Source organism: Ailuropoda melanoleuca, chromosome 15, assembly GCF_002007445.2.
Source record: "Ailuropoda melanoleuca isolate Jingjing chromosome 15, ASM200744v2, whole genome shotgun sequence".
Lineage (NCBI taxonomy): Eukaryota > Metazoa > Chordata > Mammalia > Carnivora > Ursidae > Ailuropoda > Ailuropoda melanoleuca.
This window is the reverse complement of record NC_048232.1, coordinates 15,885,664-15,897,968: the sequence shown is the minus strand read 5'-3', so window position 1 is coordinate 15,897,968 and position 12,305 is coordinate 15,885,664. Positions and strand designations below refer to the sequence as shown.

The 12,305-nt window shown below is 37.8% G+C and overlaps 1 protein-coding gene across 1 annotated transcript in view; it reads right to left on the bottom strand.

The window, feature by feature from the left end:
* STAM (signal transducing adaptor molecule) overlaps window positions 1-2,540 on the bottom strand; it is a 92,378-nt gene extending 89,838 nt beyond the window's left edge. The window contains exon 1 of the mRNA XM_002918632.4: window positions 2,219-2,540. Within this exon, the coding sequence (XP_002918678.1) occupies window positions 2,219-2,258 (40 nt within the window). The 5' untranslated portion in view covers window positions 2,259-2,540. The remainder of the gene's footprint in view (window positions 1-2,218) is intronic.
* Window positions 2,541-12,305: the final 9,765 nt, after the last annotated feature.

Genomic DNA, 12,305 nt, shown 5'->3' with positions numbered 1-12,305 from the left:
GGGCCGCCTGGGTGGCACAGCGCTTAAGCGTCTGCCTTCGGCTCAGGGCGTGATCCCGGTGTTGTGGGATCGAGCCCCACATCAGGCTCCTCTGCTATGAGCCTGCTTCTTCCTCTCCCACTCCCCCTGCTTGTGTTCCCTCTCTCGCTGGCTGTCTCTATCTCTGTCAAACAAATAAATAAATAAAATCTTTAAAAAAAAAAAAGTTATGGAAACAGAAGTAGGTATTAAGAAATTATTTTGAGCATCTGCCCTAGAAATTATTGTAATGTTATGAAACTGCTTGAGAGCAGTAACCATGTCTTATTCATCACTCTCTTATGTCACTGAGACAGTGTCCTGTAAATACAGATCTTTCTAAACTTATGATGGGGTCAGGTCTTAATAAACCCATAGTAAGTTGAAAATATCCTAAGTCAAAAATGCATTTAATCACCTAACCTACATCACGGCTTAGCCAGCCTACCTTCAGTGTGCTCAGAAAACTTACTTTAGCCTACAGTTGGGCTAAATCATCTAACACAAGGCCTATTTTATAACAAAGTGTTGAATATCTCATATAATTTACTGCATATTATACTGAAAATGAAAAACAGAATGGTGGTACAGGTGCAGAATGGTCTAAGTATATTGGTAGTTTACCCTCGTGGTTGCGTGGCCGACTGCAAGCTGCAGGTGGGTGCTACTGCCTAGCATCACGAGACAATCATACAGACCGCATATGGCTTTCCCGGGAAAAGAGCCAAATTCAAAATGCAAAGTACAGTTTCTACTGAATGCATATCCCTTTCGCACCATACTGAAGTTGAAAAATCGTTAAGTAGAACTATTGTGAGTCGGGGACCATCTGTACTGTGTGCTAAGTGCTTCTTGAATTAAACGCAATTTTCCAATTGTTTATTAAGTATTATTGTCTATGTCTAAAGTTCCATCCATTGCTGATTCAGGCCATGCATTTAAACTAGGACCAAAAATAGCGATCGGTTAGCAGGTGACTACTATATAAAGGCACTATAGTGGGCCCTTTACACATTTTATTTCACTGAATCACAAACACAATGTATTTTTCCACTCTTTAAAGATGTGCACTCTGGGACTCAAAGAGCTTCAGTGACTTGCCCATGATTTCACTATGAGCTAGGCAGTGGGCGAGATGAGACTGGACCCTTTTCTAGTGTTAACCCAAACCTCCAAGCTTCAGTGGCATGCTCTAAGGAAGAGTTAAAAAGCAAAAATCAACACCTGCCATTCGTAATTAAATTATACAAAATAACAAAAAGCAATTCCATAAGGGTGTCCTTATATTTCTTTACCACAGTAATTAGTCATGGCATTTGGCTTGCTTTCATTCCATACTTGTGTGCCAAAGTACTCCCTAAGTGCAATCAAATCACCCCAAAATTCTACTCCAGGAAGCTCAAAGTCTTGTAACTATTACCCTCAGACCGGGGGGGGGGGGGGGGGGGGGAAGCTAACCTGTTGAATTGGTATGCTCAGTACCCAAAACCAATGATTCAGAAAAAAGAAAAACAAAACAAAAAAGGTATTTCAAAACCAAAACAAATCAGCATTTAAGGTCCTCTCCCACACTTCATAAAGTACTGAGACATAGCCTAAAGAATGCAGCACAATGGCTCAGGTCCTGAATTCGGTTTCAGTTGTTGCCAAGTATTCCATTTTCATCTCTCCCAACGTTTTCGAGAGTCTACCCTTAGCCAGAAGCTCTCTCCGCCCGTTACATTTACACACACACACACACACACACACAGAGAGATTTTAAAATCCACTAAGGAACCTCACCTAAAACATTCTCCTAGTTCCAAACGTTTAACATTTATCCAGGAAAACACTTTATTGGAGGGCTTATAATCCTACTCTAGGTAACATACTGCTCAGCTCTCAACTCTCTTCTTCCAGAAGCACTGTCCCAGCACCAGATGCTACACCAGCCGTTCCTCGGAGGCCCTCACATCAACCCCCTAAAACAGTTCTTTGGGAACCCATAGCCCTAGTCTAAGGCCCATTTCGCAGGCTGAGTCCCATTTCTTTGAAAAAAAGATGAGCCAAGCCCCCAACCTCCTCCAAACTCTTCAGGAAGGAGCCTCAGGAAAGGGGAACCACTCAGCCTCGGCCAGGGGATCAGGAACGCACGCAGGGAGCGAGCAGGGTGGGCTTGCACTCCGGTGCGGGGTCGACCGGGAACGGCAAAAGCACTTACCAACATCCTGATCGAAGGGATTGGTGGCAAACAGAGGCATCTCCGCGGCGTGCCCAGGTGTCCGCAGGGACTCCCCCTCGACACCACGGGAGTCAGGGAGCGACGCAGGAAACAAGCCTCCTCAGGCAAAAACAGCAACACAGACGGACTCCTCAGGGTTGGCGACAGCTCCACCTCTCACCGACCCTAAGCAACCGCGGCAGCGGCAGCGGCGGCGGCGGCGGCAACAGCGAAAGCGCAGACAAGGCCCCCTGCGTGGAGCCTGTCGGGAACCTGGGCGACCTCGGCGCTGCCTGCTCAGAACCTGCCGGACACCTGCCCAGCCAGAACAGGCCCCACCAAAGCGCCCCTTCTGCCTGACTCCCCTTGTGATCGGTCATACCGGAGGAAGGGAGTAATGCCTGCATTTTCTGCTTTTGCGTTGGCCAGGAGTCTCCGGAGGACGGGGTCCTCCAGGCGCGCCGAAGCCGACTACAGAGCCCTGGCGTGAATCAGAGACTGAGAAAGAAAAAGGGTCGCGTGAGGGTTGCCTGAGACCCTGTGCTCGCCTCACACTCCGTCGGTTGTCAAAATTCTGTAGTCCCTGTTGAGGAGGATGGAAAGTCCTTCGTTGGGGGTCATCTAAGTTAAAAAGCCGTGGGTTCAGTTGCTGCCCGAGGTGACAAGAAACTTGTTTGGATGAAGTCATGTGAGCTGAACGGATTGGCCCGAATCCTTAAAGAGGGGAGTGTCAGGGCGCGCGGCTCCCTCGGAGAGGCTGAGGTAACGCTGGCACCTTCCCGAGAGTCCCTGAACGCCTGGTTTCTGAATCTCTGTCGAAAGCACTTATAGCTGGGCGTTGGCACCACTGACTGTGCAGTCACTAAGCAGTTGTGATGATTGGAAAATAAGTTTCACACCCCAAGAATGTCTGCGATAGCCCCCTACCCCCAAGACCGAGCAACAAAACAAAACTGCAAATGGAGCTAGAAACTGATGAGGGATTCCTAATAACATAAAATGTTTATGTAGTGATTTTATTTATAAGTATTTAACAAATTATGCCCATGTCATGTAGAAATTTTCAGGAGCACTTGGAGGTTTTGTGTCCCGCTTGAAACAAAGTAAGAGCGTCTTGTGCATAAATTGGAATTATGTAAATGATATCTAAATTAGAGCCCTTACAAATTAGCATGTAAACAAATATTTACAACTTGTCAAGGACAGGATTAGTATACAAAGAGTGCTTACAAAAATCCATTAAAAATGAAATCTTATTTCTAAAAGTGAACAATGCAAATTAAAGTAGCATTCAAGTACCTTTTTGTCTGACAGGAATTAAAATGGGATGTGAAGAATCATACACTCAGGTTGTTGAGTGAAGTGTCAATTATGTAGTCTTCCTAAGGGAAATATCTGAAAGTCTGTTACAAAAGTTTTTACAAATGTGAACACCTTTGGACCCACCAGTTCTACTTTTTGGAATTTATCATAAAGACATTCTTTAAGAACATGGACAATGATATTCATGGCAACGTTGTTTATAATATCAAAGCATCATTATGCATTAAAATGTCCAGTATTAAGAGGTTATATAAATTACTTCACCTCGTGGTGCCTCAATTTTTCATCTGTGAGAAACAGGAATAATAATAGGGTTGTGAGGATCAAACAGATGAATATAAACCAAGCCCTTAAGGCCGTAAGCCCTAAGTTTATAGTAAGCAACAACTAAGTGTAAGAAATCGTTATAATTAATATTGGTCAAGTAAATTATAGTACCCACAATGTAAAAATTCCATAGCTGTAAAAGGTGATAATATAGACCTATATTTTCATAAAAAAGACATCTAAATACTTAATATCTGGTAAAATTTGGGATGATTTTTTGTTCTTTATGCATTTTATGTTTTCCAGATATTTTAATAATGAGCCTATATTTCTTTCAGAAGCAGAGTTAAAACACAAAAGTGGAAAACATGTGCAATGTTAGCATCACCAGTTCTTAACATTTTAAGAAGCCAATGCCAAAAGCTTGCTTGTGTTTCATTATAGCAAGTATAAAATTCTTCTAAAATATCACTATTGCTATGAGAAGCAGAACATTCTCTCTCAAAAACTGATTCTTGATGACTGGGCTGACAGAATCAAGTGACAACTTGTCCATCTTAAGTTCTTGAGCAGTGTCGGGGGCACATTATCATAATTACCCTGGACCAAAGCCACATATTTATGAAAATGCATTTGGATGTGCTTTGTGCTTCAGTAAGGAGAACAAATTATTCTGTTGCCAGCAATATGCCAGTGATCAAATTGTTCAAGCCTTGATCATCAATATGTAAAAGCAATGGGAATAGTGAGGGAATTACTCTTGGTAGCATTATCCATGTCTTTTAACCTAAAGAATTACTTTAGCTATTTGGGGCCTTTATGGTTAATATACTATAAACAATAAATATTTGTAAATGTAGAACTTCTAATATTATTGTTATGTTTAACATAAAAACCAAATATGAAAAATGAAATGGGTTTGTATTTTGAGGTTAGCTTTCTGTTGTTATCCCTTAAAACACAAATTGCAGGAGTTGCACTTTTTTTTTTAAGATTTTATTTGTTTATTTGAGAGAGAGTGAGAAAGAGCACACCAGCTGGATGAGGGGCAGGAGAAGAAGTACATTCCCACTGAAGAGGAAGCGAAATACGGCTCCATCCCGGGACTCCAGAATCCTGACTTGAGCCGAAGGCAGATGCTTAACCAATTGAGCCACCCAGGTGCCCCTAAGATTAGCAAAGTTTTTAAACTGTAGAGACTATATGTCAATTTCACAGTAAAACATTTCTATAATATGTGTTTATGAAATTCTATGGTTAATTTTAAAATGTTAAATCACTTTTTTTGTTTGATTTTGAAAATTCTACATTAAAAAAATGATAGCAATGTGCAAATGGAGTTATTCCAGGAAAAATGTATACTTTTAAAGTTTAGGAAAAGAAATGCCCCAGGAAGATTATTCACATTAGTTCACACGCTCATCATCTTTTAGATGAATTTTTACATCCTCCTCCTACTATGTTTTTTTCTCCTCTCTTACTGCTGTGGACTGATTTGCATCCCACCCAAATTCACATTAAAGCCCTACCCCGAAATCTGATGGTATTTGGAGATGGAGCCTTTGGTAGATAATTCAGTAATTAGGTTTAGATGAGGTCATGAGAGTGGAGCGCTCATGATGGGATTAGTGCCCTTTTGCTAGTAAACACCAGGGAAGTTGCTCTCTTTGCCTTGTGAGGACACAGAAGGGAAGCCAGGAATAGAGTTCTCAACAGAACCTGATCATGCTGACACTCTGATCTCAGACTTCAAGCTCCCAAAAATAAATTTCTGTTTTTTAAGCTTCCCAATCTATGATCATTTCTTAGGACGGCAGAGTTGACTAATACACCTACCTATTATTCTCCAAACCCCTGCTGGAATGATTTTTCTAACACATAGATCTGATTATGTCATTCCTATAAAATTCTCAATAACTCATTCAGTACATATTTCTTAATTCCTTATGTATGCTAGGTACCATTCTGTATGCTGGAATAAGGATAAATGCTCTATATGAGATAAACTTTTTTGGAGTATATCCTATGGGGAATACAGTCATTAAGTAAATAATTAAAGTAGTTGCATAATTACAAGTGTGCAGAGTAGTCTCCTGCCTGCAGGATGAAATCCTGATTCTTTAGTAATTATATCCTTACTAAACTGGCCCCACTACCTCATCTTTTCAGTCTTTTTTCATAGTCTCTAACATTTCTGATAGTCCATGGTTTCCATATCTTCAAACAAGCAACTTTTTCTGCCTTTCCTTCTCTGGTTCTATATCTTCTCTAAACCTCTACTCAGATTTCACTTCCCAAAAGCCTTTCCTGCCTCAGTACCTGATCAATAATAGACATATAATAAATATATGTTAATTAGTTGATTATTGGCCACCTCTGTCATAGCACTTAATAGTATTATATTTGTTCCAGGTGTCTTTTTACTGTATAGAAGCCCCTCGAAACTTGTCTTAAGGCAACAATAATCATTCCTTTTGATTACAAATCAGAAATGTAGAGCTCTGCGGGCACAGATTGCTTCTCTTCCACATGGTGTCAGCAGGGGTGCCTCAAAGGCAGGAATGACTCTACATGAAGGGGTTGGCAATTGTTTGAAAGCGTTTGCACTTACATGTCTAGCAATTGTTGCTGGCAATTGGCTAGGTCACCGGAGCTGTCAGCTAAAACAACTATATAGGACCTCCTATATGTCTGCTTGGTTTCTCCCAGCATATTGGACTGAGTATTCCAAGAGACAGGAAAAGGAAACTGCTTGTTTCCTAAGACTGCCAGTATTCCTAAAACAGGAAAAGGAAACTGCTAGTTTCCTAAGAGATAGAAAATGGGCACAGCATCATTTCAGTCATATTCTATTGGACAAGCAGTCACAGTGTCTACACTCAAGGGGAGAGGAAATAAAACCAAATTCTTGATGAAAGGAGTATTAAAGAATCTGGGGACTATATTTGAAAGCAACCATGATACTGAAACTTTTTACTTGTTTGTATAGCATTAGTCCATTACTTACTTATGTCTAGATTTCCACAGTAAGTGTCCCACAAATATTTATTAAATGTAGTAAATGAATAAAATATGTCATGATTGAAGTATATTTCCAATGACATACTTACCAGCCATGAGGCGATAACAGGATCTGGACGTATCTTTTTACTATAACCAAATAGAACACTGAATAAAATATATGAAACAATTGATTTCAAATATGGGACAACAGACTGTAATCCCAGAGAGAAAGAAAACATGCGTGAGCCCTGTGATTGCCTCAGCTTTCTGCCTAGAGTCAGGTTTTGGACTATGCTATAGACAGGGAAAACTCAAAAGGAACCAAATTGTCTTACTGTATTAAAGCGAGAAAAATCAGAGTTTGGATAGGCTAAAGGGTTAGAACTTGGAAGACAGAATACTGGGAGGGTGCTAGGTAAAGAAAGAGCTCCAGAAATCTGTGTAAGAGTTCCCTTGAGACTATGGCTGAATGCTAATCTAGTCACGGGTTAGGTAGAGCTCTCTAAGCCCAGGTAAAGAACTGTCAAGGAAAGATCTATTTCCATGGAACCAAAATCTGAAAAATCCCAAGAGTTCATACAAGTCCAGGAATCATTTGCTTTCTCAAAGCCAGAGGGAAGAGATCTAACTGAATATATTGGGGGTTTAATAAATAACCCCCAAAAGGTAATGTCTTAGTTGTTGGGGAAAAAGCCTAAAGTACCTCTTGAAAAAATCAAGAAATAACTTAAATGGAGGGTAAAACATACTATAAAACTCAAAAGTAATACCCCTCCCCCCCAAATACAACACTCAAAAATATAAAATGGCTACACTCCAATAAAAAGTTACTGGACACATGAAGGCCCAGGAAAATATGACCAGTAACTAGTAGGGCACGCAGTCCATAGAAACATCCAGAAATTAAATAGATGATTGAACTAACACAGAAATGTTTAAAGAACTATTATAACTATGGTCAATAAAGTTAAGGGTTTACAGATGAGCATAATGAGGAGAGAAAATAAAATCAAAAAGAATCAAATGGAAATTCTACAGATAATCTAATACCTAAGATGAAACTCTCTAAATAGAATTAACAGATTGAACACTGCAGAAGAAAAGATATAGCAGCTTGAAGATACAGCAATAGAAAGTATACAAGTTGAAAAACAGAAGGAAGACAAAGTTAACAGAATCTCAACGACCTGTAAGAAAATATGAAACAATATAATGTGTAGAGTTTCATAGCAAGAAAAAGGGGAAAGATAAAAAATTTTAAATAACAGGTTTTCCCTAAATTTAATAAAAACTATATTTCCACAGATCTGAGAATATAAGTGAGTTCCAATCATAACTAACAACAATAAAACATGACAGAGGCACAGCATGACCAAATTGCTGAAAATCAGTGATAAAGACAAAATCTTAAAGGCATTTGGAAAATGATAAGACATAAACAGGAATAAAGAATTAAAATAGACTTCTAATCAAACCATGGGAGATAAACAAAAACGTAGAACACTACCTTTAAAGTCCTGAATTTAAAAAATGTCAACCTAGAATTCTCTATCAGCAAAAATATTTTTCAAAACTGAAGGTGAAATAAATATTTACATAAAAACCTCATCACCAGCAGATCTACACAATGAAAAATGTTAAAACATATAAATAGGGGCGCCTGGGTGGCACAGCGGTTAAGCATCTGCCTTCGGCTCAGGGCGTGATCCCGGCGTTATGGGTTTGAGCCCCACATCAGGCTCCTCTGCTATGAGCCTGCTTCTTCCTCTCCCACTCCCCCTGCTTGTGTTCCCTCTTTCACTAGCTGTCTCTATCTCTGTCAAATAAATAAATAAAAACTTTAAAAAAAAAACATATAAATAAAAATAATTTTAGACAAAGGAGTATGGGATCTATGATATAAGTCTTCACATAGGCATGCACATCATCAGAATGGTCATGTGAGAATAAATATAAAAGACATTTCTACTTATTTTTAAATTTATTTAAACAAAAATATCAACTGTATATATTGGAATTGATAACATAGGTAGAAATAAAAGGGAATAGCACAAAGGATGGCAGGAGGAAAATAGAAATGTAGGGTTGGAGGAGTCCTTACATTATATATAAAGTGGTATATGTGATTTGAAAAGAGATTATAATAATTTCAAAATGCATACCATAAGCCCTACAGCCATAGCACCCCCCAAGAAAATCAAGCAAAGGGGTATAGATAGAACAATGGTGGAAATAAATGAAAATTTTTTTTAAATTCAAATAATTTTTTAAAGGCAGTAAAAAGACAAAAAAGAACAAATGGGACAAATAGTAGATTTAAATCTAACCATATTAATAACTACATTGAATACAAAAAATCTACACATTCCAATTTAAAAGGTAGAGATTGTCAGACTGGATTTTTAAAAAAGCAAGATCCGGGGCACCTGGGTGGCTCAGTCATTAAGCGTCTGCCTTCGGCTCAGGGCGTGATCCCAGAGTCCTGGTATCGAGCCCCATATCAGGCTCCTCCACTGGGAGCCTGCTTCTTCCTCTCCCATTCCCCCTGCTTGTGTTCCCTCTCTCTCTGGCTGTCTGTCTCTGTCAAATAAATAAATAATATCTTTAAAAAAATTTAAAAAATAATAAAATAAAAAAGCAAGATCCAACTAGATGATGTATTATATAAGAAGCTTGTTTTAAAAATAAAGACAAAGGTAGGTTAAAAGTAAATGGATGGGAAAAGATATATTTTGAAAATACTAAAGAAAGCTGTGGTGATATTAGTACCAAACCAAATAAATACTAGAAATACATATACTAGAAAAGAAGAAAGGTCTCATCAATTATCTCCACTTTCATTTTTAAGAATCTAGGAAAAAATAGTAAATGAAACCTAAAGTAAGCAGAAGAAATGATAAACATCAAAGAGAAAAAGCAATGAAACCAGGAAAACAATAGGGAAAATAAAACTAAAAGGTTTTTAAGGAGATAAATAAAATTGATAAAACTATAGTCAGACTGATGAGGAAAATAGAAAAGATGCAAATTACCAATTTCAGGAATGAGGGAAGTGACTATTACAGATGCTACAGATATTAAAAGCATAATAAGGGAATATTATGACCAACTTTATACTTATAAAATGAATAACTGAGAGGAAATGGCAAAGTCCTTCGAAGGCACAAATTACTAAATCTCAAAAAGAAATACTTAACTTCAATAGACCTATTTCAACTAAAGATATGTAATTGCTTATTAAGAACCTTCAACCAAATTAATTGCAGTCCTAGATGAATTCACTAGAGATCACAAAGGAGTATGAGGAAATTGGGGGGTGGGGGTTGATAAGCCATTTTCATTATTTTGAGATTAGTGATAGTTTCACTGATGTACATACATGTCAATACTTACCAAATTGTATATTTTAAATTTGAACAGATTATTGTATGTTAATTAGACCTCAATAAAGAAATTAAAATTGTCAGAAATTTATTCTTCACAACACTTTATAGCTTTGATGAAAAATTTTAGATGATCATTTAAAATATGAGTGAAAGTAAAAATGTTTGAAAACCAAGGCTTCAGCCCATTCCCCAACAACCAGATTGCCCCAGCCTCTCCTAAAAGATAATTCTGGAACAGCTGCTTCTTGGTTTAACATCTTTTTTGAGCAGATTGGATCAATCTGTCTAATGCCATGGTTTATATATAGCCTCTTCACAACAAACCATAGTTTTATAATAAATATAAACACCCTTTATTATACCTCAGCTTGTCAATTCCACTTTTGCCCCCTTTCCTATTATAAACATCATATATTTAATTTAATTTAATAACTGCCAAACCCTGGGTAACTAGATTAGCAACACTCACCAGCTGGTCTGGGTTTACAATGATTCCGCTGACTCAGTTTGCAGCTGGTATATACCAAAGGATCTTTGAAAAGATCCTCTCCAAGTAATCTGCTTCACCCCAGTATTTACACATTCAAAGACTTTTCAGAAGTTTTCATGCGTATTAAAATAAGCCACAGATTTTTAAAACAGGTGACCAGTTTTGAAAGTGGTTCATTTCTGGGAACAATGGAAAATGGATATGCTTGCTGTAGGGACATTGATAGGAATTAAAAAAGGCACCTTCATTCTAAGTTCCCTGTACTTATATCTGTGTCGATATAGAAAATGTTCCCAAAAGGAGCAATCAAAATACTATATTTTGTATTATGTTTAGTCTAACATAATTAATGTTTATGACAGTATATGTATTTAGTTTCATTTTCATGATCACTTTTGTAAGGTATGAACTAGTTCTTCAGGAATAAAGTTCTCATTTATAATAATACACCTATAGAACCAAAGGATTTAACTTAAGAAGATTTGACTTTCAGCTGACAGACTAGAACCAAAGATGTATGATTGATTCTGCTTTAGAGGAGATTCTAGATAAGCTCTAGATAAAGACATCACTGTGCCTCAGTTTTCACATCAATCAAAAATCAAATTAACTCCAATATTCCTTCCAAACTACAGTGCTCAATTTATCATTTTCTACAGTAATACCTCTGTTTAAGAGGTTTCTCATTCTTCACATTTCAGTTCTCATTCTTTTTGTTTGTATTTGCTTTTAACTATACTTCTGCTACTCATTTGTGTTGCACTTTACAAATACTCTCCTCCTGAATCTAACAACTTTCTTTCCTCTCATAGACATTCCTATTGTGATACTTACAAATAGTGTTAAATTCCCATTATTCCCATTAATAATATCATTGCTCTTATCCTGTTGAAATAACCCAAATTTTATCACTGTATGCTAAAAACATGCATGGCAGATCACTAGCACTCTCATTAACCCTGATTTCAAGATTTGTTATTAAAGCTATGATAATCAAGATAGTATGGTACTTGTGTAAAGATAGACAAAAAGATCAATGGAACGAATAGACATTTCAGAAATACACCTATACATACATAGATAACCGATTTTTTTAAATATTTATTTATTTGAAAGAGAGAGTGAGTGAGAGAGAGAACACAAACCAGGGGAGGGAGAGGGAGAAGCAGACTCCTCGCTGAGCAGGAAGCCTGATGTGGTACTCCATCCAGAACCCTGGGATCATGACCTGAGCTGAAGGCAGACGCTTAACCAACTGAGCCACTCAGGCACCCCCAGACAACTGATTTTTGACAAAGGTACAAAGGCAACTCAGGGGAGAAAGTATAGGCTCTAAAAAATGGTGCTGAACACTTGGATACCTATAACAAAAATCTGAACTTCAATCTATATCTCACACTGTATTAAAAAAATTAACTCAAAGTGGATCATAAGCTTAACTGTAGAACTTCAAACAAGTCTTCCACAAGAAAACTGCGCAGAATTTTTTGTGAGCTTGGCTTAGGCAAAGGTTCTTAGATGTGACACCAAAAACACAGTCTATGAAAGACAAAATTGGTAAATAGAACTTTATCAAAATTAAGTCCTGCTGTTTGAAAAACACTGCTAAGAGAATGAA